Genomic DNA, 27976 nt, shown 5'->3' on the forward strand with positions numbered 1-27976 from the left:
AAGTTGTAAATTCCACCTTGTTGTAACAATGTTATGCCAAGCTGATTTTATTCCCAGCTTTGGGACTTGCAAAAAATGGAGCTGAGAATTTAAAAGTCTAGTATTGTGGGGTGTGGAAACGCCACCACTCGACTTTGGAACCCCAAATAGCTATGAATATAAAAGCTATGAAATCGTTCCTCTGAGGGAACTGGTACTGGAACATGGCTTTTCAAGCAGAGATCTGGGGGGGAAGGAACTCCTAAAACCTGGAAATAAGAAAAAATCTCCACCTTAGCTTTCTTTTTACTGGGTAACAGTGCTCTTTTTGCCCGTGGCTTCCTAGATAAACCTGTGCAATGACTCACTGAAGAGCCATGCTTTCTCAAACAGATGTGCAGGATCTTCTGGCTGCAGACCAATTCCGTAGCCAGAGGATTCTGTGCATCTGTACTGAAATGACAGCCAGGTGAGAATTTTGGCACACAGAGTCCACCAAACTGTTTATTTAATAACACAAGACTATTGAAAGAAGCTCCAATTTATGGAGCACTATGGAATCCTTCAGAATCAGAGTAGAGCCTTAAACCTTTTGTCCATATGGTCTTTGGGACATCCTCAACTGGTATTGTAAAGCATTTGTTGAAGCAGGAAATAGTGAGATCCACCACAGGCACTTGAGTCTCCACCATTGTGTACCGCTGCGCAAACCACCTGGTAGGTGTATATGTTTTATCTAGTCTCAGACAGTTCTTGTACAGCACACCCTATACCTGAGGGTGAACCAGAAAGGACCTAGGAAGTTTCTTGGGTTTGGAATGTGATCCCATATTGGTGAGAAGGTGGGGATGGTTCAGCAGATGGAAATGGTTCAAAGCTGCAAAAGAGAAGTTTACCTTGGCCATCAAAACGCTAATGGTTTCCCTCAGTTTGAGAGAGATCGAGGGTGACTGCCAATCTTCCTGTGAGGAGTTCTCCAACGCTTCTTGCTACTCTCCTCGTCTGCATCAGGTAGCAAGGCTGTCACGATGGACTTGGCAGACAATGGCAAAGCAGGAGACACCAACTGGCAGTGCCTATGACTTGCACAATCTCAAGTCTTGATTAATGCCAATACTTTCCCTATCTCAAGTCTTGATTAATGCCAATACTTTCCCCATTAAGTTCGCCATAGAGGAAGCAAATTCCTCTTCAGTTAAAGGGGATAGTGTGTGCCTGAGAAGATGACAAAATTCAGAGGTGTGGAGACTGGGGAAGATTGACGGGGGGGGGAGGGGCTATCTAGGTGTGAGATATTTCAGGGTTAAAAAAAAAACACTCTCCTTACCCACCCAACCATAGAGAGACTGGAACTACTGGTATCAAGGGCTGAAAGCCACACACAGAATCCAGTGCCACAAGGCAACATTAAAGGCACTGCTGAGGGGTGACTGATTCAGAATCATATTGCCTCAGTGTTGTTGATGCAGCCAGGTGGAGAAATGCTTCTCTGTGTGAAGATTCAAGCGACTTCCAGTAAGTTTGCAAATACAGGTCAGAACTCTGTCTTTAGTAAAGAGGTCAACCATCACCTAATGACACAAGCCAAAAATTGAGGATTGCTGGGAGTGAGATGGGTTATATGGGCAGCCCTAACAGCTTTGTTTGCCATTGTCCTCACTTGACGGAGACATACATCCCATGGCCAAGATTTAAAACAGGATTTAAAAAATTTCCTGAAATGTACAATTAAGAAATAACTTTATACCATGCCTTTGACTATAGCTAAAATGTATGTTTAGCATTATTAACTAAGTTGAACACAAAAAATGTTTTTAATCTAAAACAATTGTAAAGCAAAAAAAAAGCTGCAGAAAAGTTTTCAGATATACAAGGGCAGCAGTTGCAAAATCAAAAGAAAACAAAGTAAAAGCTATAAAAATAGGGCTTACTGCTTTTGATGCCATCTGTGTATGCCTTAAATCTCACAAGTTTAAATTTATATATAATATGAATCCAAGGAAACTTGTTCAATTCAGAAGCTAAAAAAACTTACCTTGTCATTGAATACTCGAAGGCTGTCTAATGTGTGCAGATTTTGTTCCAGTAGTGCTGTACCTGCTGAATATAGATTAACCTCATCCAGCTGGAGTACTGCCATTGCCACCCAAAATAGAGCTTTGTGCATAGGGGAATCCTAAGAGATATTTACATAAAATATTTAATAACCATTTTATAAATCAAACCTAGCTTTGGGTAGTTTTTGAACTTACAAAACAAACATTTAATTTTACAAACATCGCCAGTATTTATACATGCGCTGGCTTACTCATGCATGAACTGTGAAATTTTAAAACACACACTCAGTAGAAAAGATGTAAACAAATGAAAGCTTCAGTCAGAAAAAAAAAAAAAAAAAAAGGCACCCAAAATATATTTTTGCACATCTCAGACAACTTGTTAAAAAAAAGTAAATATATAAAAACAGAAAAAACACTGCGCTTTAGGAGAAGCAGCTAACACCTGAAACAATAGTACAAGTTCCAAATAAAATAATAAAAACAGAATGGTGTAGCGCTAAATTATGAATGACAAACACTTACTGCCGGTTCACACTTGCGCGATGTGGGAAAGCTGCGAATATGCAGCGTGATCCCACATCGCATCCGCACATCTGGCAGTTCACACCGCCATATGCGATATGCAGGGGGTGTCAATTGAATGTTAACGACACCCCCAGTTTGATCGCATATCGCAGTGCGATCTGACAGTTCGCACAGAATCGGATCGCACAAGTGTGAACCACTGTGCGATCTGATCCTGATGCGGCTGAAAAAATGCCTCATGTGCGTGTTTGGTGCGGATACAGTGCGAATTCAGCCATACAAAGTGTGATCGCATGTAATGAAGGAGCAGTGCGCTCCGAATTACATGCGATCTCACAAACCGCACTAGTGTGAACCGGCACTTATACTGAATCAAAGTATGATGTTAACATACAGTGGGTACGGAAAGTATTCAGACCCCCTTAAATTTTTCACTCTTTGTTATATTGCAGCCATTTGCTAAAATCATTTAGGTTCATTCTTCTTCCTCATGAATGTACACATAGCACCCCATACTGACAGAAAAACACAGAATTGTTGACATTGTTGCAGATTTATTAAAAAAGAAAAACTGAAATATCACATGGTCCTAAGTATTCAGACCCTTTGCTCGGTATTTAGTAGAAGCCGCCTTTTGATCTAATACAGCCAGGAGTCTTTTTGGGAAAGATGCAACAAGTCTTTCACATCTGGATTTGGGGATCCTCTGCCATTCCTCCTTGCAGATCCTCTCCAGTTCTGTCAGGTTGGATGGTAAATGTTGGTGGACAGCCATTTTTAGGTCTCTCCAGAGATGCTCAATTGGGTTTAAGTCAGGGCTCTGGCTGGGCCATTCAAGAACAGTCACGGAGTTGTTGTGAAGCCACTCCTTCGTTATTTTAGCTGTGTGCTTAGGGTCATTGTCTTGTTGGAAGGTAAACCTTCGGCCCAGTCTGAGGTCCAGAGCACTCTGGAGAAGGTTTTTGTCCAGGATATCCCTGTACTTGGCCGCATTCATCTTTCCCTCGATTGCAACCAGTCGTCCAGTCCCTGCAGCTGAAAAACACCCCCACAGCATGATGCTGCCACCACCATGCTTCACTGTTGGGACTGTATTGGACAGGTGATGAGCAGTGCCTGGTTTTCTCCACACATACCGCTTAGAATTAAGGCCAAAAAGTTCTATTTTGGTCTCATCAGACCAGAGATTCTTATTTCTCACCATCTTGGAGTCCTTCAGGTGTTTTTTAGCAAACTCCATGCGGGCTTTCATGTGTCTTACATTGAGGAGAGGCTTCCGTCGGGCCACTCTGCCATAAAGCCCCGACTGGTGGAGGGCTGCAGTGATGGTTGACTTTCTACAACTTTCTCCCATCTCCTGACTGCATCTCTGGAGCTCAGCCACAGTGATCTTTGGGTTCTTCTTTACCTCTCTCACCAAGGCTCTTCTCCCCCGATAGCTCAGTTTGGCTGGACGGCCAGCTCTAGGAAGGGTTCTGGTCGTCCCAAACGTCTTCCATTTGAGGATTATGGAGGCCACTGTGCTCTTAGGAACCTTAAGTGCAGCAGAAATCTTTTTGTAACCTTGGCCAGATCTGTGCCTTGCCACAATTCTGTCTCTGAGCTCTTCAGGCAGTTCCTTTGACCTCATGATTCTCATTTGCTCTGACATGCATTGTGATCTGGAAGGTCTTATATAGACAGGTGTGTGGCTTTCCTAATCAAGTCCAATCAGTATAATCAAACACAGCTGGACTCAAATGAAGGTGTAGAACCATCTCAAGGATGATCAGAAGAAATGGAAAGCACCTGTGTTAAATATATGAGTGTCACAGCAAAGGGTCTGAATACTTAGGACCATGTGATATTTCAGTTTTTCTTTTTTAATAAATCTGCAACAATGTCAACAATTCTGTGTTTTTCTGTCAGTATGGGGTGCTATGTGTACATTCATGAGGAAGAAGAATGAACCTAAATGATTTTAGCAAATGGCTGCAATATAACAAAGAGTGAAAAATTTAAGGGGGTCTGAATACTTTCCGTACCCACTGTATATAGTCCAAAAAATGAACACTGAAGTCCACAAAGGAAGGTATTGGCTGAAACAGATTCCCAGGAAAGGCAAAGCTCCAAACAAATGAAGAAAGGTGAAGATCAGGTGTGCCCAGGAATAGAAATGAATCCACCAGCCAATATAGTGAGAGATGGCTCCTTACCAAATGGCTCTTGCCACTAGATTATAGGTGGCTGAACGCTCATATGAAAGAGATCCTCCAATGTAGTGGAATGGCCAGGCAGGAGCATAGGTCACTCTCTCCGGGGACAACCAATCATAGGTCACAGGGATATCCAGTGTATAACCATGGAAATAAAAAGGGGAAACACTCCCATAGTGCATTACCAATGTATAACTTTAATAAATAAAAAGGGATGCACTCACATGTAAAAACTTCGTATGTCAGCGGAACAAACAATGACATGCAGCCGCAGCGTTCCTGCAGAACATTCCTCCTCGGATCGTGGGTCACCCGGCAGTATAGTGGAGAGCTAACGCTGATGATCCATCTAAACACCAGGGACCAATACGAACTCTCGCTCCTTTAGGATAAACCACAGTGGTTTATCCTGACGGCGCGAGAGTTCGTATTGGTCCCTGGTGTTTAGATGGATCATCAGCGTTAGCTCTCCACCATACTGCCGGGGGACCCACGATCCGAGGAGGAATGTTCTGCAGGAATGCTGCGGCTGCATGTCATTGTTTGTTCCGCTGACATACGAAGTTTTTACATGTGAGTGCATCCCTTTTTATTTATTAAAGTTATACATTGGTAATGCACTATGGGAGGGTTTCCCCTTTTTATTTCCATGGTTATACACTGGATATCCCTGTGACCTATGATTGGTTGTCCCCGGAGAGAGTGACCTATGCTCCTGCCTGGCCATTCCACTACATTGGAGGATCTCTCTTTCATATGAGCGTTCAGCCACCTATAATCTAGTGGCAAGAGCTATTTGCTAAGGAGCCATCTCTCACTATATTGTCTGGTGGATTCATTTCTACTCATGGGCACACCTGATCTTCACCTTTCTTCATTTGTTTGGAGCTTTTCCTTTCCTGGGAATCTGTTTCAGCCAATACCTTCCTTTGTAGACTTCAGTGTTCATTTTTTGGACTGTATATCTTAACATCATACTTTGATTCAGTATAAGTGTTTGTTATTCATAATTTAGCACTACACCATTCTGTGTTTATTATTTTTTAAATAAAAAAAAGTAAATGTAAAATTTTTTTTTTCATTTTGGATAGAGTAATGCTGGCCATACACCTGCCAAAAAATCATTTGAAAATCTGTCATTTGGTCCGATCGCCCGTTTTTCGTCCAGTTAATGGGCACAATAGAAAATAGTGTTCAACTTTTCAGAGCCGAAAAATAGAAGGAACAGTTTTGAAAATCTGCCGGCCGAACGATAAATTGAAAGGTTAATGTGTTTCTCGGCCGACCTGTTTGCACTAGGTATATGTGACAAACTGAATTAATTTATGTCCATTGAACGATTTAGCTTTCGAAATTCTGTCATTACATGATGGCACGACCCTCTGCTCTCATGGCTAAGTTTTCATTTTCCAAAAATGAGTTTGTCCAATATTTCGGCTAGTGTATGGCCAGCATAAGAGGGTTATAAACCTGTGATGAGGTTTGCTTTTGCTTTATTTTCTCCCATTGGGGTGATTTACCTTTACTTCATGTCCCATAGCCAAATCGGGAAGTGAGAGGAAATCCCTGAAAATAAGGAGAATCTCTTGGGGACCCCCAGGTTTTCTGGGGACAACCCAAAATTTGGGATTTTCTTTTAATGTCACCTTCAATGATATTGGTAAAAAGGGCAAATAGAAAGGATTAATCTCCTTACCGGGGACACAGAGCAATAAAAACCTGACAGGGTTATACTCACTCTCCACTCTACCCAAAACTAAAAACATTTTGCCTTTGGTTAAACTTTAAAGCTCACTGGGAGACCAGAAACCTGCCTATTAAAAAAAAATCTCCTTCGAGCATACTAGAAAAATTGAATTTTTGGACTTATCATAAAATCCATTTCTCTTAGTTTGACAGACAGCGCTCCATAAGTCGTAACTACTGGGTTATATTGCCTCCTCCAGGAGTATGACTAGCCAGAACAAAAAACACTTGGCTAAGCCCATGGGCCGTCCTCAGCTGGTATATAATCCCCCCTTCTAATCTAGATAATCCGTTTAGCAGCAAGCAATATTAGAAGTATTCTGAAACCCTGCAGGCTGAGGTAATAGCCACCAAGAATGCCACCATCTGGGATAACGTAGGCAATGGAATCGCCCCAATATTCTCAAATGGAGGTTTCTGGAGAACTGAAAGCACTACATTTAAATCCCATGGCAGCAAAAGAGACCGTACAGGTGGAGCCACATGTCGAACCCCCTGAATGAAGGTACGAACTAAAGAGTGCATGGCTAGGGTTTGCTGAAAGAAGATTGCCAGGGCAGACACCTTGCCGCTGATGGTACTTAAAGCCAACTTCGGAAGAAAGGTCAAGATCCGAGCCACAGAATAAGATTGAGGCTGAGCACCAATCGACTCACACGAAGAAATGTACGCTTTCCACATACAATGGTCTATCTTGCTGGAAGACGACTTCCTCATCTTCACCATAGTAGTAATCACTGATCAAGACAAACCTATCTCAGAGTACCTGGCTTTTAATAGCTAAGGCAATAAAACCAGCAACTATAAAGCAGGAAGGTAGATCAGCCCTTGGGACAACTGGTCTTCTCTGAGTAGCCCCCAAAAGACGTTTACAGCCAGCAGACTGATTGGAACACCCTCGCCCTTGATTCCTCGCATGAATCACGATAGAAACTTGAGCCGAGGATGATACTGGCCTTAATGTGCCCCTAGGATGCCTGCGGTGTCTACCAGAGGAACCTGTGAACTCGCCACGAACTTCGGTATCCTCCTATGAAGCCGAACCTGCTAAAGGAGCTGCATGCAGGTCTGTGTAAATAAAACTGTCTTGAAGGTGAATACCAAAAGACTCAGAATCTGCATGCAAGTCGGCAGAAAGAACTGCCTGTGTGACAGCAGCTGGTGAATCACGGCCTGTGGTTCCTGAAGTTTGTCCAGAGGAAGGACCACCCTGTTCAGAATTAAAACCAGACCTAGGTATTTCAATTCCCTGGATAGGGATAAGGGGATTTTAGGTAGTTTGGACGTCACCCGAACCTTTGCAGGAAATAAATCTGCACAAGGAGACTGAAAAGGACAAACTTGGCCCCCCTTTCTGGGTACCCTCAAAATAAATATTCCGCTGACCTTAACGCTCACGAAAAAGGTCCAAGGGGCCGGAAACCAACAAAGATGTCACCCCCCCCCCAATCATGGGTGAGGGCAGACCTTCAAGCTGAAGGGGTCTTGTCTGCGGGTCCAGAGAAGCTAGTTCTAGACTTACCAGACCAAGGTTGCTTGGAACCTCCCGGGGAAGATTTGAAAGATTGATTCCCCTTATTCTCAGTCCCAGAAGCACAAAATAATTTTCTATGAGCTGAGAAGGAAGGCCCCCGTCTGTGACGAGGCTCCTTTCCTTTCCTGGATTGTGGAAGGAACATACTCTTTCCCCCCCGTGAGACCCTTAATGATGTCATCCAGAGTAGCCACAAACAGGCGATCGCCTTGAAAGGGCAGATCAATGAGAGCTTTCTTAAGAGTCTTGGTCTGCAGACCAATTCTTAAACCACAGCATGCGTCTAATCAACACTGCTGAAACAGAAAATTTGGACAGGACAGGAACAGAATCCAAAGCTCCATCACAAATAAACTGCAGCCCATGGACCAACTGGTTCGCTAAATCGACATAAGCAGCGGGAACATGCTAACCCCCCAGGCCCTGGCGCAAAAGCTTGGTCCATTCAGTTAGGGTCTGAGACACCAAGGCTAAGAGGCCAAGACTGGTCACAATGCCGAAACAGCCATAGTAAAAATGCTGCGTGGCACAGCCTCCGCTTTCCTGTCAGCTGGGTCTTTAACCACTTGCCGACCGCTCACATGGATCGTACTGCGGCAAAGTGGCTCGTTCCCGTCCAGCGACGTAGACCTACGTCGCTGGACTCCTCCCCCTGTAGGCGGCGCACTCCCGCTGTTTTCAGTCACAGCAGGAGTCGGGCCAGGGGAGGAGCAGCGGCGATCGCCGCTGCTCTGCCCCGATCGTCGGGGAATCTAGTGAGGAGATCTGCCCGCCTGTGTAAACAGAGCGGGCGGATCTCCATAGTGACAGGGACTGACAGATCGGAGTGTTCAGCATAGCTGGACATCCGATCTGTCCTTCTGTCACACAGTCACCTCCCCTCCCACACGTCAGCAAGCACCAGGCATACATTAACCCCTCCCTCTCCAATAAAATTAACCCCTTCCCTGCCAGTGTCATTTTTACAGTAACAGTGCATATTTATAGCACTGATTACTGCAGTAATGTCACTGGTACCCCCAAAAGTGTCAAAAATGTCAGTCAAGGGTCCGATGTGTCCGCCGCAATGTCGCAGTCCCGCAAAAAAAAAAATCGCAGATCACCGCCATTACGCGTTAAAAAAAAAAAACACCAAAAATGACAGAAATCTTTCCCTTTGTTAGTAAACGCAATAACTTTTGCGCAAACCAATCAAAATACGCTTATTTCGATTTTTTTTACCAAACATAGGTAGCAGAAAACAAATTGGCCAAAAATTGAAAAGAAAAATGATTTTTACATTTTTTTGGGGGGGAATTTCATATAAAAAAAATGTTAAAAATATTGTTATTTTTTCAAAATAAACGCTCTTTTTTGTTTATAGCGCAAAAAGTAAAAATCGCACAGGTGATCAAATGCCACCAAAAGAAAGCTCTGTTTGTGGGAAAAAAAGTACCTAAATTTCGTTTGGGTATGGCGTCGCACGACCACTCAATTGTCAGTTAAAGTCGCACAGCGCCGAATCGCAAAAAGTGGCCTGGACGGAAGACAGCAAAATCCTCCGGTGGTCAAGTGGTTAAAGGACAGGGATTTCTCTACTGGAAACATGGTTGCTTTATTCAACCTGGAAACAGAAGGGTCCACCTCAAAAGGGTGATGTAATGCAAAACGTTTGGAGACCACAAAGGGTAACTTTGGCTGTTCCCATTTCTGATAGGTAAACCTATCAAAATAAGGCACATAAGAAAACACCTTTGGAGTGCGAGGTGACTTACGCGTTACCCAAAGACACAGCCACATCCTCCCTTTTTAAAGCCTTACGCACTGCAGTAATAAATGCGTCTACCAGCACTTTTTCATTCACTGCTGCGATCATGGAGGAATCATCCTCACTAATCGGGTGGATCTGGGGGGGGGGGGGGATAATTAACCTCCCTAGAAGGGCGGCGTCCACATCAGGCTCAGAATCAGATGAGACAGACTGAGCAGGGGAAGACGGGGGACACTTCCTCCTGGGCCTTTGCCCACGTCACTTCCACCCGGGACACTAAGGATTGCAGGAAAGCTGTCAGTGCAACCATGGTAAGCTGGAGTTCCAAGGGACCTGCCACCTCTATGAAGGGGTCAGTGGGGGAAACCTTGCAGTACAAAACAATCTTTTGGCGCCACAAAAGGATCCCCCAATGCTCAGGGTACCTGTTAGCAGAGAGAGAGAGAGAGAGATAACAGGGACCCAAAAGGACTAACCCTACTGACCAGAGGAGAGCCAAAAATTCTGACCCAGCAACCCATTGACGCCATCTGCTTCATATATCCCAGGACAGGAAGAGGCGACTAAGGAGGAAGAGGAGCTCCGGCCTCTCCACGAGGTTATGGCCATCGCCAGTGTCTCGCCGATTAAGGAAAAATGACTGCCAAGATGTCACCAGACTACACAAACCAAGGGAAAATTACCACTAAGACATCATTGGACTTCCCAAACATGGCCGTTGGCTGCCAAAAGCATGTTGCCCAGGAAGGCACTCTGTGCCTTCCAAACCGCTGCACCCCCCCACTAAAGGTACTGTAAACCCCAGGCAGGGACAACATTTAGGGTACCTTCGCTGTGCGCTCTGCACTGCTGCTCCCTCTGCACTGAGGACCCTTAAACTGCACCATACCCAAACACAGTAGGACATGCACCCAGGAGTCGCCACTGCGCACTCTGCACTGGAACCCCCCACATACTGTCAGGGCAGGACACGCATGGTCTCTGCCATTTGCCCTTGGACCCCGACCAGTCCGGGGGGAGGGGGCAGGGGGAAGCTCACTCAACCGAGGGACTTTAGAATGGGATAAGAGAACCCGCAGACAGGCCCGGCCGACCATCCAAGGAGGATATACGCATCCACCTAAAATCGCCCAAAGGGGAGAGGTGGGATTGTACTCATCCTTCCATGGCGCGGGTGACACTCCAAACATAACTCCTCGCCACCGAAGCAACCCTGCGAGACGTTTAACTCGTGGGCCAGCCTCTTTTCATGAGGCTAGGTCACGGCCGACCTAGTACCTAGCTGCGGTCTGCTCGCTGGCTGGGAGGACCACTGGATCTAGATAATCCAGCTAGTCCCCAAGCCCTGCAGTTGATTGTAGATCTCCCAAGGAAAAAAAGATGCAAGGAAGTAGAAAAAATTGCTAGGACCAGAGATCCCAGCAGGGAGCCTAGATCCTTACTCCTGATTAGACAGTTTAAAACTGATTACCTAGAGCAGAGAGGGGGGTTATACATCAGCTGAGGACTGCCCATGGGCGTAGTCAAGTGCTTTGTGTTCTGCCTAGTCCTACTCCTGGAGGAGGCACTATAACTCAGTAGTTATGATGCATGAAACGCAGTGTCCATCGATGAATGAAAGAGAAAAGTGAAGCTATTGCCCAGGCCCCTCCAGCAGTGCACCACTGCTTAGTTCGGTCTCAAATCCCTTCAAATGAATAATAATGAGGTGGTAAGCAAGAGCATTAGAGCTCTACATAATGTCCTTACTATTAAACTGAGCTATCAGACTGTCTTTTAGGTGGGACAATATACTCGACAGTTACTTTCTGAAGGGCAGCTTTCCTACCTCCAGTTGCAAGAAGCTTGTACAAAACATGAAAATGTCAAATGACAAGGTGAGGAAAAAAAACTATAAGACACAGAGGAGTAGAGCAAGTTTGCAGAAACAGAGTCAAGATTGTGCATTCTGAGAACTCCAGGTTACTTCCAACAAGAGGATATTTTAGGTAAGCTAGTCTCGTAACCTCAAGCACTGACCATCTAAAACAAGAGGACAGCTTTTAAATATGACTTGAAAACAATAACTGCACAGCCCTAAGCAATCCACTTGGAACTAATATTTAGTCTGATGACCAATAAAAAACACACATTGTAGCAAATAACGGAATTTTTGTAAAATCTTACCTGTAAAATTCCTTTCTCTGAGTCCTCCGACAGTCGCCGCCTCTTCATATTCGTCACATATGGGGGTATTAGACTTTGCTCCGAAGGAGTAGCTAGGCAACAGAATATGTTAACAATAAAGCTTTTAACATATCCCACCCTCAAGGGGTGGTCCCCTCAGTCAATACCCTCCTACTTCCTGCAACCATATCTCAGTTTTAGTGGAATAGCAGTAGAGTATACAACCAAACCCCAAAAGAGGGGCGGGGGCGGCGACTGTCGGAGGACTCAGAGAAAGGAATTTTACAGGTAAGATTTTACAAAAATTCCGTTTTCTCTTACGTCCTCCGACAGTCGCCGCCTCTTCATATTCGTCACATATGGGGACGTCCCAAAGCAGTGCAAACATAAGGGGTGGGAAACGCATCCGCGCCGAAAGGCAACGCAGTCTCCGCATCAAGGAAAGGAACCTTACCAAAGGAAGGAAACCAGCTGGGCAACAGCAAAAAACAAGTGCTCAACAGGAGCAACAACCCAGGAAAAGACAAAAAAACAGGGGATATAAAACTTATCCCAACAGCCAGGAGTCCCCAACAAGGGACCCTAGGGAACAGCCGCACTAAGAACCTTGCGGCCAAAGGAAGCATCCGCCGATGCCTGAACATCTACTTTGTAGAATTTTGTGAAAGTGTGCACGGTCGACCAGGTCGCCGCCTTACACACCTGGGCTACAGAAGCCCCATGACGACAGGCCCAAGACGTACTCAGAGATCTAGTAGAGTGCGCCTTCACAGGTACAGGGGGAACCTTCCCCTGCAAAGCATAGGCCTGTTCAATGGTCTGCCTGATCCATTTGGCGATGGTAGAGGCCGAAGCCGCCATGCCCTTCCGAGGACCCTCTGGAAGAACAAACAAGGAGTCCGTCTTTCGAAAAGACTCAGTCGATTTAAGGTAAACCCTTATCGCCCGAACAACATCCAGAGAGTGCAATCTCACCTCCTTTGGATGTTTAGGCTTCGTGCACAAAGAAGGCAAGACAATATCCTCATTAAGATGGAATTCCGAAACTCGTTTCGGAAGAAAAGAAGGATTAGGTCGCAAGACCACCTTATCCAAATGAATAACCAGGTACGGAGACTTGCAGGACAAAGCCGCCAGCTCCGACACTCTGCGAGCCGAAGTGATCGCCACCAAAAAGGTGACCTTTTTGGACAACATAGACAACGAGATCTCCCTGATCTGTTCAAAAGGAGCACGTTGTAACGCAGATAGAACGAGATTCAAGTCCCAAGGGGGCAGAGGATCCCGCCTAGGGGGAACCAGATGCCGCACACCCTGAACAAAGGTGCCAACCAATGGGTTGGAAGCCACGGGACGTTGAAACAGAACGGCCAGAGCAGACACCTGACCCTTTATCGTAGCCAGCGCCAAACGCTGATCAACACCCGTTTGAAGGAAAGACAGCACACGGGACACCGAGTACGTGCGGGGTGAAAACCCCCTGGACTCACACCAGGCAAAATAGGCCTTCCAAGTACGGTAATAAACCTTCCCTGAGGAAGACTTCCTCGCGTTGATTAAAGTATGAACGACCTCCGGAGAGAGACCCCTCTCCTTCAGGACCTCGGTCTCAACAGCCAGGCCGTCAAAGCCAGCGACTGTAAAGCAGGATGGTATATCGGTCCTTGAGACAGTAGATCGTCTCGAAGAGGTAGACGCCACGGGGCGTCGACCGCCAGATTCACGAGGTCTGCGTACCAGGACCGGCGAGGCCAGTCCGGTGCCACAAGAATCACCGTGTTGCGTTCCGAGTGTAACCTGCGAAGGAACCTGGACAGCAACTGAATCGGTGGAAACGCGTACATCAGCCTGTACTGATGCCACGGGGCCACTAACGCGTCCCACGCGTCTGCCCGAGGGTCGCGCGTCCTTGCCACGAACCTTCTCACCTTGTTGTTGAGACGAGACGCGAACAGGTCCACATCTGGAAGACCCCACTTCGCGCACAACATCTGGAAGACAGCCGGGTGGAGACACCATTCCCCCTGATCCAGGGTCTGGCGACTCAGATAGTCCGCCTGCCAGTTCTCCACTCCCGGAATGTGAACCGCCGTTATCGCCGGGACATGAGTCTCGGCCCAAGACAGAATGTCGGCCACTTCTCGAGCCGCTCGGGCACTCCTGGTGCCCCCTTGGTGGTTGATGTAGGCCACCGCCGTGGCATTGTCCGTCTGCACCCGAACCGGGCAACCCTGCAGCCGGTCCGTCCAGCGATGAAGACAGAGACTTATCGCACGCAATTCCAGAATGTTGATCGGAAGGGAAGACTCCCCCTCCGACCAAGTCCCCTGGGCGGACAGAACGCCCAGAACTCCACCCCAGCCCGACAGGCTGGCATCCGTGGTGATCACCGTCCACGAGATCGGACGAAACGACTTGCCCCCGGACACCAACGGGGACTGGAGCCACCACAGAAGGTTTCCTCTGGTGCGATGACTCAACGAGATTTGAAGATCCAGAGATTGAGGTCGCCCGTCCCACCTGGACAGGATCTCCGCTTGGAGACCCCGCGTGTGAAACTGGGCGAAAGGAATCGCCTCGAAGGCCGAGACCATCAATCCCAGACATCTCATACACGTCCGCAGAGACGAGTTCGGAACGTCCCTGAGGGACCTGACTTCCTCCCGGAGAGTCCTGAGTTTGTCTTCCGGCAGGAAGACCTTCGCCTGCACCGAGTCCAGAATCATTCCCAGATAGGGGAGACGAACCGACGGACTCAGTGTCGACTTTGGAAAATTTATCGTCCAACCAAACTCCTGCAGAGTTTGCATCGTGACAGACAGGTCCTCCTCCAGACCCTGGCTGGTCGCAGACCGAACCAGAATGTCGTCCAGATACCCCAGGACAGAAACGCCCTGGGCCCTCAATAATGCCAGAACCGGTGCAAGCACCTTGGTGAAGACCCGCGGAGCCGAGGCGAGACCAAAGGGCAACGCCACGAACTGGTAGTGATCCTCCGCAATGGCAAATCGAAGGTATCTCTGATGACCCTCGAATATGGGGATGTGAAGGTACGCATCCTTCAAATCGATGGAGGCCATGAATTCCCCCGGGAACCAGGGCAGCCACCACCGACCGCAGGGATTCCATGCGGAACTTGCGAACCCGCACAGAGCGGTTCAGAGCCTTCAAGTCCAGAATCGGACGAACCTTGCCCTCCTTTCCGGGCACGGTGAACAGATTGGAATAAAACCCCCGAAACCTGTCCCGATGAGGCACCAGAACCACCACTCCCTGAGCCCTCAGGTCCCGCACCGCCAGGTGCAGGTCCCGCAAGCGCTCTGGAGACAGTTGAAGATTTGAGGGAAAAAATCTGCTCTCCGGCCGAGAGAGAAACTCGATCTTGTAACCAGATCGAACGATTTCCTGAACCCATCTGTCCCGCACACGGGCCAACCAGGGCTGAAGAAAACCGAGCAAGCGTCCCCCCACCCCAAAACTGGGTGAGGGCGCCCCTTCAGGCCGAACTGTTATGGGCTGCAGATCCGGATTGGCCGGACTTCTGTTTACCAGACCAGGGCTTCTTCTGAGAGCCTTGACCTTTGAACGGTTTGCCCTTGTAGTGCGGCCGAAAGGCACGAAAGGACCCCTGAGGGGGCCGAAAATTAGCATGCTTCTTCCCAGAAGCCACCTTAGCCTTGGGGAAATGGGGCAAGAGAGTGCTCTTACCCCCGGTGATCCCCTTAATCAACACATCCAGGGACTCCCCAAAAAGGCGAGACCCATCATAAGGCAGATTGGCTAAGGTCTTACGTGAAGATTGGTCCACCGACCAACATTTTAACCAAACCAGGCGGCGAGACAACACCGCCACGCTGTGCACACGTGCAGCCAACGGAACCAGGTCCAGGTCCGCATCACACAGATACATGACACCCTGGTGGATTTGATCCACCATATCCAGGGTCGCCGGCGAGGCCGAGTCGGCCACTAGGACGCGCCTAAGCATCTGCGTCCAACTTGCGATCGCCTGGGCCGCCATGAGAGAAGCAAACAGAGCCTTAAGCATAGAACCCGTAACAGAATAAGTATGACGGGCAAGAGACTCCAGTCTCCTATCGGTGGCATCACGGAAAACAGGGGAATCCTCTGCAGGAATCGCAGTGGCTTTGTTCAAAACCGCAATTGCATGATCCACTGGTGGAGGCACACACCACCTTTCATCAGTGGAAGGCGAAAAAGGATAACGCAGCTTGAATCTACTTGGTACCGCAAAAGGTTTGCGCAGATTGCGCCATTGATCCTTAACAGCGCGCTGAAAATCATCATTGCAGGGAAAAACCTGCGGCGTCCTGCGTTTCCTCTGCGTCCCATAAGCCGCCAAGGCAGCGGGGGGACACACTTCGTCCTGCAAACGCAGCGTTTGCTTAATGGAAGCAATCAACTCATCCATGATTGCAAGCTCTTCAGGCGAGCCAGGGGGAGAATTATCAACCCCCTCAACTTCAGCCTCCACCTCAGACCCCACTAGATCAAGAGAGGAGCGGGACCCTGATAAGGAGGCCCCCGCCATAACAGCCCCATCACCTTCACCCTCAGAATCAGAGGAAAGAGCAACTCTGGGCCTTTTAGTAGATTGAGCAGCCACCAGCATTTGCACCTGAGCAGCAAGGCCAGCCACAATAGTGGCTAAATCCCCCCCTGGGGGGGAAACAGCGGTCCCCTGGCTTTCCACCAATACTGTAGGAAATTTGCCCTCCTGAGAATCCATTGCCCCTGTAATGCCAGACAACCAAGGGTTAACTGCCCCTTTTAAGCAAACGCGGCAAGCGCAGCCCACCGCACCACACTCAAGCACAATGAGACCCCCACAGGGAATATGCAAACTGAACACAGGCAATGGATAGCAAGAACAGAAGGATAAAACCTGAGGAGACCCTTGCCGCTGCTGCTGCCTCGATCGGTGTTCCTGGAAAGAGGAAGTGATGCTGCCAGGGCGCTCTATGTAAGCCTATGGAGGCTACAAGAAAATGGCCGCCATGCATGTAAACCATGCGGCCGGAGCGAGTGTAGGCAAAATGGCGTCGTTTGGCGCCGAAACCGCCGCTCCACAGTGCATTAAAACACACATTACATTCCAATATCAGAATACATGTCAGATCGCCGCAGCGATCGCTGTATATGCCCAAACATGCCAAATAAACATGCCCCACAGCACACAGCTTCTCACACTGACCAGTCTGACACACACTGTGTCATACAGCCCCCCCCCCCCCCTTGCAGCCCACAGCATGCAGCCGAGAGATAGGGAGACAAGCAGTGTGAATAGAGGCAGGTTACACAGTCCCAGACTGACACCCACCCAGACAGACAGGTCCCCACATAAATACACTTACCTCACATGGCATGGGGGACCCGCACAGGCAAACAAGCGGCTGCACATGAGGCAGGAAGAGTAGCATTCAAGACGCACACAAGGGGGGTTAAGAAACCGCACAGCGTCCAGTGAGGTAGCCACCTCACCAATCATCCCTGCACCGAACAGGGATGGGTCGTTCACTGTGCCAGGAGCGTTACCTGGCTGAACGCTCGATGGCAGACTGGGAAGCCACTGACCCACGACCTGCGACCAGGGGGATCAGCCCGAGACCCAGTCCGCATGATCCTCTTCATCCGAAGAACTAACTAACGCTGACAAAATAACAGCTAAGTAAAGGTAGAGAGAAAAACTCAAACAAAATTTTAAAAAGAAGAAAGAGTCTGGGACAGAAAGTCCCAGCACAGAGAGAGCCAGCCACTCCTGACAAGCTAGACATTAAAACTGAGATATGGTTGCAGGAAGTAGGAGGGTATTGACTGAGGGGACCACCCCTTGAGGGTGGGATATGTTAAAAGCTTTATTGTTAACATTCTGTTGCCTAGCTACTCCTTCGGAGCAAAGTCTAATACCCCCATATGTGACGAATATGAAGAGGCGGCGACTGTCGGAGGACGTAAGAGAAAAATGAAATGCTTACCTTATTCAGAAGCGGCTGCAGTTTGGTTAGTGCTATCACAGTGGCTTCTATTAGAACTTGGCTGTTGTAGTTGTCAGGACCTTTTAGGCAGCTTTCCAATCCCTAAAAGAGAATATCACAATCTGTATAAAATCTAGACAATATTAAATGAACCAGACTACAACTACAGGGGGTGATGAGTGGGTAATTGTTCTCTCATTTTTATTAGATGCCTCCTTACTTCACATTCTGTACAACATAAAAAAAAAAATTATCTTTTCTGCTGAGTTTTAAAGGAATATTGGGGCTAAAAATTAAACACCATTTTATCAATTATTGACATTACAAGATTATCTTGGCCCTTGTATGAATTATGCAAAGTCCTGGTACTAAATTATGCTTATGGTCAAATTATTTATTTACAAGAGCAACTGCAGCGAATACATTATCACTAAAGAGTAAATTCGCACTGCTGCCTTTTTGTGCGTTTTTCATACTTCAAGTGTTTTCATGTGTTTTTTCCATTAAATGTCCAAAAAATGCACAATGTCTTGCCAAAAGAGACCTATTTTTAAGTCGCATGGAAGCTTGATGCATAGGTGTGAATGGGCTCAAGAGACAACAATGGGATTCCTCTTGACGTACATTGTTGTGCGACAAATTGCAGAGGTGCGAATGTGGACTTGCATAATGTTTTAGGTTAGCTCTCAATTATAAATCGACTGATACAAGCTCTTACCAAGTGGGGCTTCTCATTTACACATGAAATGCCACTTAAGTTAGACTAGGACACCATGACCATTTTAAAATAGATCATAAGCCAGGATTACAATAAAAGGACAAGTTCACTTTTGGAGCATGTTACCTTACGCCCTTATTTAGGATGCAACATATAACATGCTCTCGCACTTCTGCCCCCATCCCGGATCTCCCCCTCCTTACAACAGCAGCGGGGGATTCTCTACACCGCAGCCGCTGTCACATTTTAAATTTGGCACCGTCGTACTTTGACATTTTCTCTAGCTTTCTAACAGAAAACCCAGACAGAGGTATGAACCAAAGGCTGGAATGTCTGCAGGAGCCTGGCACTGCACCCACGATCCACTGACCACAGTCAGAAGGTGACAAGTGTGAGTCTAGAGCTTTAGATAGGTGACTTACCTAGTGCTTATACAAAATTCAGTACTAGGATTTCAGATTACATACAATTAGAGGAGAGACAACAGCTACACTTTCCCCTTCTGTAGAGACTTAAGCAGGATACACAGTAGGGTTTTTTTTTGTTTTTTTTTTCCATTTAACCCGGCGAAACAGAAACCAAGATCAATGTACTAACACATGCATGTTATTGCAGTGATCTTCCATGCAGTGCCTTTGAGTACTTGTTAGGGGACTGCCACCCCCCCCCCCCAACTAAAACACACTGATTAGCGCTGGCAGCCAATGGCTGATTCAGCGCTGATCAGTCTGGTGGTTTTCCAGCATGTCCCTTGAACAAAAAACGGATCTTTAGACCAGCTTCTGTCGGAAAGACATCTGTACACACTGAATGTCAGCCAGTTCCTGTTTAACCTAGGGATATTTGGCCCATGGTTACCAAGCCTAAGCTGTACAGAGCTGCATCCTCCTGGAGCAGCCTACATATGGTAAGCTAGTTCTTGGTCTTCTTACAAATAAAAAGACAGTAAACAATGCATACTCTTAAGTTAGCCATGCACGCATTGACTCCTCTATGCTAAATATTGTGGATAGAGGAATATCCCCTGCCATCTCCTGTATTCAGAAAGTTGCAGCACCAATAGCTGTCTGGATACTTGAAGTGTTGCATCCAATAGGAAGCGGTCAGTGTTTGGCTGACAATTCTCCAAACTCCTTCAATTTATCAATTCAATCCAAGTCTGTCAAACCAGGTGGTGCTGACAAAGCCACTCAGCTTGAATTCAGCAGAAATTGGATGAAATCTGAGCAGTGTGTGTCCAGCTTGAAGCACAGATGCCCCCTTCCTGTCCAGCTTGAAGCACAGATGCCCCCTTCCTGTCCAGCTTGAAGCACAGATGCCCCCTTCCTGCCCAGGCCAATTATCAGATTTCAGCGCGGTCACATTTTGAATGCCAATTACTCAGTCATGCAAAACTGTACCCAAATGACATTTTAATAATTTCTTTTTTTGAGGAGACAAGATAGACCTTTCTTAATCACCACTGGGATTTTCATTTTTTTGCTACATAAATGAAAAATGACTAAATATTGTTAAAACAAAAAACCTCCTTTAATTTCGGTTATAAAATTGTGCAAATCTTTCTTCATAAATTTAGGTCAAATTGTATTCTGCTACATTTCTTTGGTAAAAACTAAATCAGTGTATATGATTTACTCTGTGTGAAAGAGAGCAAGTCTACAAACTACGCTATATATATGTAAAAATTTATCAATTTTGATGTACTGATGGCCTCTCTCGTTCCTTAAGACCCTAGAATTCCAGGACAGTACAAATACCCCCAAATTACCACTCTTTGGAAAGTAGAAAGTCCAAGTTGATTAGTATGAGGCAAGGTGTTTTTTTTTTTTAAGAAATTTTTATTTTTTATTTTTATACACACTGTCACTAGAGCAGTACAGCGTCACCATATGACTGGTGTGGCATGATCAGTGACACTGACTGGAGAGAGTATGTAAAAAAAAATAAAAATAAATTCTCACCTAAGGGAAAGGGAGAAATCAAGACTGGAAAAAAAAAGGGGGAAAGTAATCGCACAGTACATTTTTACATGGAGCATCATAGGCATGCAGGGGGAGTTGGGTGAGTAGAGCTGCCTAAAAGAAATAGTGGAAATACTTCAGTGCTTCTGCCCTCTACTCACATTGAAGAAGTCCTAGCACTTTGATTTAAATCGCAGCCCACATGGGAACTGTAGCTCCCAGTACGGTTGCGATTTCCGTACTGCGGGTGGCATGCCATTAAGATTAATGGCACCTGCCCGCGGGTCACGCATTTCCCTGTGTTGGTGGTTTCGGCTGCTGGTATTTATGAAGGTCCCGCAGCGGCACCACACGCACAGATGTAAACCTAGTCTAAGGATGAACCTTTTTTTTTCATATTTTATTGGGTTTTCAAAAGAAGTACAAAAGGTTAATTATCCATTCACATTTTAAAAATAAGCCTAAGAAAAACACAGCATTACAGGATAATAGAGAGCTATTGTTTTTACAATCCAATAGTCAAGATATTTTATGTAGAGTGTTCTGAAAATTAGTTTAACAAATGCAACTTAGTCAAAAAATAGAAAAAAGGAAGAAAACAACCCATATTTTACTACCAATATAACAACATCTTTGCGGTGCGCTTAAGGGTTATGGAAGAGAGAAAATGGAGCGGCAGAAATCGTGATGTCCCTCTTCTCTACTCCAGGAGATACCTGAGGGCCTTGCCCCTCGTCGGACACCCCAATGGGAGTAAACTTGTGTGCGGCAAAAGAGGCAAGTCTGGAGTCTACCTGGAGTGTGTGGGGCCAATGGATGATTCTGTTCTATTGTGTTTGGATTTTAGGCATGTTTTACTGGCGAGGCCTATTTGCACTTTAAATAAATTAGTAAGAAAGATGTAGAGGGAAGCAAATGCAATGTGAGAACAGTGCATCTGTTTTGTGCATTTTACTGGGTTCTGTTTCGTATGCTTGGGGAACCAATATCGAGTAATTAGTAGTTTGGAGTGTTGGTTAAGGGTTGCACTAGTTCACGATCATGTAATGTAAAGAACACGGATTAAGGGTGAGTATCTACAAAGGTTTAAATAGTCGGTCAGGACAGCTCTGTTGGGAGGCTCTGAAATGAGCTGTAAACTTGATAGGAATGGTGAAGAGTGAAAAAAGGGAGGTGATAGAGAGGTGATTTGGGGGGGGAGGGGGTCATTCTCCTCCATCCAGTCTTAAAGAGTAGAGGGCGTTTCAGGTTATGAGGAAAGAGAAATGTATTCAGCTGTTGTAGTAAAGTGGCGCCATCTGGACCAAATTTTGTTTAATTTGTGGGGTGTTTCTCTAGCTTGGTGAATGAATTCTTCCATTTCAGCTGTTTTCTTTATGCGGTTGCTACATTCTTTTATGGTTGGGGGCTCGGACGACCTCCAGTGGTAGGGTATACATTGCTTGGCTGCATTTACAAGATGCATGGGCAGGGATTTAAGGTACGAGCCTGTCAAATACCACTGAGAGATCAGTATAAATCCATTCTCCTGTGTCAGTACCTTGGTCGATCCTTTGTGAGTGAAAATATAAATTTGTTACCATTCCTCATCCGTGAGGTTGATTACCAGTTCTTGTTGTTTGAGATAAGGTGTCTTTGGGGTTCTTTTTTGTCACATATTGATTCAAAGCGTATGCACTTACGGGCGTAGCTGTGACTTTCGGTGTATTCAAGAAATGTCTTATCTGAAGATAATTCCAGAAAGGGAAGGAATGGGAAGGTGTCCGGGAGCGAAGGGCAGGGAAGGTCCTGGGGGAGGAGGAAATATTCGATTTTTGGCAGTTGCTTTTGAAGATATGAAGCGTGTTTGTCAAGAGAGGATGGGATCCATATGAGATCTGGGTACTAGTCTGGTTTGTCCAGGGGAGTTGGTTTAGGGGTGTTTGGGTTCCAGCTGGACCCAATCGTTTATTTTAGAATGGATACACCAATCTACAATTCTGGTAAGGTTGCATGCATGATAGTATTTGAGGATGTCAGGGAGACCTATCCCATCTTTTGTTTTAGGAGAAGCATAAGGATGAACTTAACTGCAGTTACAGGTCAGTGATATAGATACTCTAGGCACAGGTTCACTTTAATTGATATGTGCAACCATAGTTATCACTATAAATATAAAAAAGGAATTTAATACCTTGCTCAAAATTCGGATAATCTGTTTAATTTGTCCATGAGATACACGCTTGCTTATACAGCCAAACACAACAAGCGCTCGTGGCTGTAGTGAAGGATTGTACTGGAATGCAAACCTGAGTAGACAGAAAATGGATTTTAGGAATATGCAAACGTTAAAAGAAAAGATATGTTTTTTGTTGTAAAATCATACTTTTGAGCAAGTTCAGTCCACTGGTCCAACCACTTGCAAGTTGGGATATCTCTCATGCAAGCCTAAAACAAAATGCAACAGGTTATTAAATCACAGTAAATATGAACCATAGAACCATTTTTAATGTAAGAATTTCTATTTGACATCTGTGTTCAAGCAATCCAACCTTAATAATATGAATGTTAATTGTTTGCCAAAGCTTTTCATGCATCAAAATTAATTATGCAAGCATAGCACCAGTTACAGTAAAATGTAAATTTTAAATTTATAACTTTATAAAAATGTATAGAACTTTGCATTCTCTGACTGCAATCCCATTTGTTGATGTCTCCATTCAGCCCTGACCACCACTTCTCTGCAATGGGCTCTTTATGTCTCTTGATATCAAATATGACTATTATCCTGCAATTAAAGTGCTTTATTTGACAGGATGATTGTTTATGAAGAGCTGACTAACCTACACTGAATTTCAATCTAGGTAAATATAAGCATCCTGTTATTCAGGAACAATGTATGTTCTTCTCATATGAAGATGTGCTGTTAACCCCATGAACATATCCACTATTCTGTGCATGTCATACAATCTACCATTGTATAGGGCTGTTTATCAGGGTCTAAAAGGCAACCTGGGACAATGTTCTGCTAAAATGTGTATGCAAATGCCCAAACATCTATGACTACATTTATGCATTGCAAGCTAAAATCAAAGATTGTTAAAAAAAAAAAAAAGAAAATCTTGATTACATGGAACAGTTTCAATGAACGCCAATAAAAATGGAAATATATTTCTAAATGGTACCTCCATAATTTCTAACAGTGCTTCTGTAACAGTTTCCAAAGAAGTCAGAGCAAATGTCTCCCTCTCATAGGAACCAGGTGAAAATGAGCGATCACGATAACTGGATCGGAAAGCGATAACTGCAGCAGACTTCACTTTACTGATCCCAAACAGCAAGTAGAACTTGGGCAAGGAAAACTCTGTAAGACTGAGCCGCAACACTTGCTTGGTCTCCTCTGTGGGCAAAAAGACCAATAAATACATAAACTTTTTCATAAACAAAAATGGATTGAAAAAGGTATATATAAAGTGCGCTAACCTGAAAGTGCATATATATCATCGAATTGCTTCTATGAAAAAGAATTGTGTATTAACATTTTTATACATTAAAACATTGAAAAAAAAAAATAATTATATCCAACATAAAAAAAACTAATTAGCAGTGTTTGATCCCCAAACGGAGGGGGATAGTATTCCTGCATTAAGAAGTTGGGTTATTCATAACTGCTTACCCGAATCTTGCTGGTAAGCGGCCACTACATTAATTCACATTCAGAGTACCTGGATTACTTTATCAGCCAATATTCAATATGTGTCACCGAGTGGAACTTCACATGGGACTGATTTTGATTATTTTTTATGAATTCACTATTGGTTTTTAGACTCACTTTTTAGGAATCCATCACAGAATTATTACACTGCTAATTTTTTTTTTTTATTTTGGATATAATTAATTTTATTTTTCAATGTTTTAAAGTATAAAAATTTGTTTATACACAATTCTTTTTCATTGAAGCAATTCGATGATATATATGCACTTTCAGGATAACGCACTTTATAAATATATCTTTTCCACTACTATTTTCCACTATTCAGGAATTTTAAATGCAGCAATCCCCACCTCTAATCAGCGCATCTTTATTAATCTTTTCATAACAAAAACTGATTACTTTTATTGCGACTAAGTTGTTCATTCTAATAAGAGGGAAGTGTACCAAGTACAAAGCACCACCTACACCACCATGCCACCCTCAGCTTTGAAAGATATAAAACCTACCTCAAATGCATGAACACTGCCAAACTTGCCCAGGGCAAGACCGTGATTGAAGTGCAGTTAAAGCTGCACATGCACTGGACACTGTCCTAAAGAGTAATGGCTAAGGTGCCCAGAAAGGTATGTAATGCACATACTTTGGCATACAGACATCAGAACATGTATAAGCCCTGTGCCAGGAAACACTCTGCCATTTATCAGGCTGCACATTGACATCAACCGGAGATGTGCATTTTATACTCATCTGTGTTGAGGGTGGGATGCGCTGTGTACTGTAAAGTAACATTTACACTTCGAGTCATTTGCAAAAAAAAGGCAAAAACGGTTGGTTACTCAAGGTAAATCCTGCAAAAAGTACTCACCACTGAAATTCAGCTGTGAGCAGGTGCACAAGGAGTGAATGATATTGATCACAAGTCCATGGGTGGAAGCTCGAAGAGAAAGAGGACCTGTTGCCACCAATAATGTGACAACATGGAAGAGGTAGGGTAGATGGGCAGCCACATCCAAGGAATTGTTGAAGGATAGCATAAGCATGTATCGGGCAAGTATGGCAATATCGTCCCACATGAGATGCTGTTCCAGTGTTGGGGTAGGAGAAAGACAGGTCTTGTCTATTATCTTGCACATCCTTCCGATCACCTGAAAAGAATGCACATGAAGTGAAGCTCAGAACATAATGGTTAATACTACAGTGTATTTGTGCATGAAAGGAATAAAATCAACTGGAATCCGAAAACATAATAAATGCATTAAGTGCAAAAAAGTCCAGTGCAGTCAAAAAAAAAAAGGGATTTTTGACTTACCGTAAAATCCATTTCTCTGATGTTCTTTGATGGACATAGCGCCTTATCTTCTTGAACATTCGGTTATACTGCCCTCTACAGGATTAGGACACTAGGCATGAAAAAGCTTGACTACACCTATGGGGCAGTCCCAGGGGGTATACTCCCACTCTCAGCTATAGGCACTCAGTTTTTTTACAAGCAGTGTCAGAAGAAAGCCAACTCTACAGAGATTTGGGTGCTGTGTCTGTCAATTACCATCAGAGAAATGGATTTTACGGTAAGTCAAAAAATGGGATTTTTGTACTTATCGTAAAATCCATTTCTCTGAGTTCATTGACGGACACAGCACTCCATAAATCATAACTAGTGGGTTATATTGCCTCCTCCAGGAGTAGGACTGTCCTCAGCTGGTATATAACCCAACTCTCTGCTCTAGGTAATCAGTTTAGTAGCAAGCAGCATTAGAAGTATCAGAACTCCATAGAAGGGTGGGTGCTGTGTCTGTCGAACTCAAAGAAAAATGGATTTTTGTAAAATCTTACCGTAAAATCCTTTTCTCTTAAGCTCATTGACAGATGCAGTCCTCTTGATTAATATCAAATCGGGTTATACTGCCCTCTACAGGAGTAGGACACTAGGCAGAAGGAAAACGTTCTGGCCACACCTTAGGGGCAGTCCCAGAGGGTATATCCTCTCCCTCCCTGCTACAGGAAGTCAGTTATGTCATAAAGCAGTGTTAGAGAATTTAACCCAACCCAACTCAAAAGTAGAGGGGCGGGTACTGCGTCTGTCAATGAGCTTAAGAGAAAAGGATTTTACGGTAAGATTTTACAAAAATCCATTTTTCTCTGTCGCTCATTGACAGACGCAGTCCTCTTGATTAATATCAAATTGAGACGTCCCAAAGCAGTGCCACAAATGAGGGGTGGGATAACAGAAATCAAAATTTAAATCCAGAAGGCCCAACCGGTGCCGACTAGAAGTCTTAAAGGCTCATCAAACCAAAGGATGAGACTCAACTGAAAATCCAACAGAAAAAAAAAACCCTCGAGGTAGACCAACGGTCTCCTCAAATTGCGGCCTGCAGAACCTTGCGGCCAAAAGAGGCATCCGCCGATGCCATCACATCAACTTTATAAAATTTTGTAAAGGTATGAACTGACGACCAGGTAGCCGCCTTGCAAACCTGGACCACTGACGCCTGATGGCGGAAGGCCCAGGAAGCACTAAGCGCCCTAGTGGAGTGCGCCTTAACTGGGAACGGAGGATTCTGACCCTTAATAGAATAAGCCTGTACCACCGTCTGTCTGATCCATTTGGAGATAGTCGCGGCAGATGCAGGCAACCCCTTTTTGGGGCCATCCGTGATCACAAAAAGTGAATTCGTTTTACGAAACGAGTCCGTAGTTTTCAGGTATACCCTGATTGCCCGAACCACATCCAAGGAATGTAACGCACACTCCCGAGGATGACTGGGCTTAGGACATAGGGAAGGCAATACAATGTCCTCATTCAGATGAAACTCTGAAACCACCTTAGGAAGGAAGGATGGATTCGGACGAAGAACTACCTTATCCCTATGAACCACCAGATATGGGGAACGACAAGATAATGCGGCCAGTTCTGACACCCTGCGTGCAGAAGTAATGGCCACCAAGAAGGCCACCTTCTGGGATAAAGTAAACAAGGGAATCTCCCTGATATTTTCAAAGGGAGGTTTCTGAAGAACCGACAACACTAAATTAAGATCCCAGGGCGGTAAGGGCGCGCGCACTGGCGGAGCCAGGTGCCGCACCCCCTGGATGAAATTCCGCACCAAGGAATGAGTAGCCAAAGGTTTCTGAAAGAAGATTGCTAACGCTGAAACCTGACCCTTGATAGAGCTCAAGGACAGTTTCTGCTCAACCCCCTGTTGCAGAAAGGCCCAGATTCGGATCACCGAATAAGAACGTGGAGGAAATCCAAGGGATTCACCACGCAATATAAGACTTCCATGCGATGATCGACCTTTCTGGAAGTTGCTTTCCTTGCTTTAATTAAAGTAGGAATAACTGAAGTTGACAATCCCTTGTCCTTCAGCACCTGAGTCTCAATAGCCAGGCCGTTAAAGCCAGCGATTGTAAAGCAGGATGGAAGATCGGTCCCTGAGACCGCAGATCCTCCCTGAGAGAAAGTCTCTAGGGAGCGTCCGCGACCAGCCTGACGAAGTCGGCGTACTCGGGTTGACGAGGTCAGTCCGGAACTACCAGGATAACTGGAATTCCCTCCATCTCTATCCTGTGAAGAAGTTTCGGCAGTAACTTGAGAGGATGGAAGGCATACCGTAGCTGATACTGCCCCCACGGGGCGATCAGCGCGTCT

General features: G+C 45.4%; 1 protein-coding gene across 1 annotated transcript in view; it reads right to left on the bottom strand.

Moving 5' to 3' along the window:
• NF1 (neurofibromin 1) overlaps positions 1-27976 on the bottom strand; it is a 585707-nt gene that overhangs the window by 128007 nt on the left and 429724 nt on the right. Inside the window, exons 41-46 of the mRNA XM_082247714.1 lie at positions 25190-25469; positions 23795-24009; positions 22996-23057; positions 22804-22918; positions 17952-18053; positions 2015-2155 (exon numbers count right to left, since the gene is read on the bottom strand). Coding sequence (XP_082103840.1) covers positions 2015-2155; positions 17952-18053; positions 22804-22918; positions 22996-23057; positions 23795-24009; positions 25190-25469 — 915 coding nt within the window. The remainder of the gene's footprint in view (positions 1-2014; positions 2156-17951; positions 18054-22803; positions 22919-22995; positions 23058-23794; positions 24010-25189; positions 25470-27976) is intronic.

Source organism: Pelophylax lessonae (genome assembly GCF_965119305.1).
Source record: "Pelophylax lessonae genome assembly, chromosome: 2".
NCBI lineage: Eukaryota > Metazoa > Chordata > Amphibia > Anura > Ranidae > Pelophylax > Pelophylax lessonae.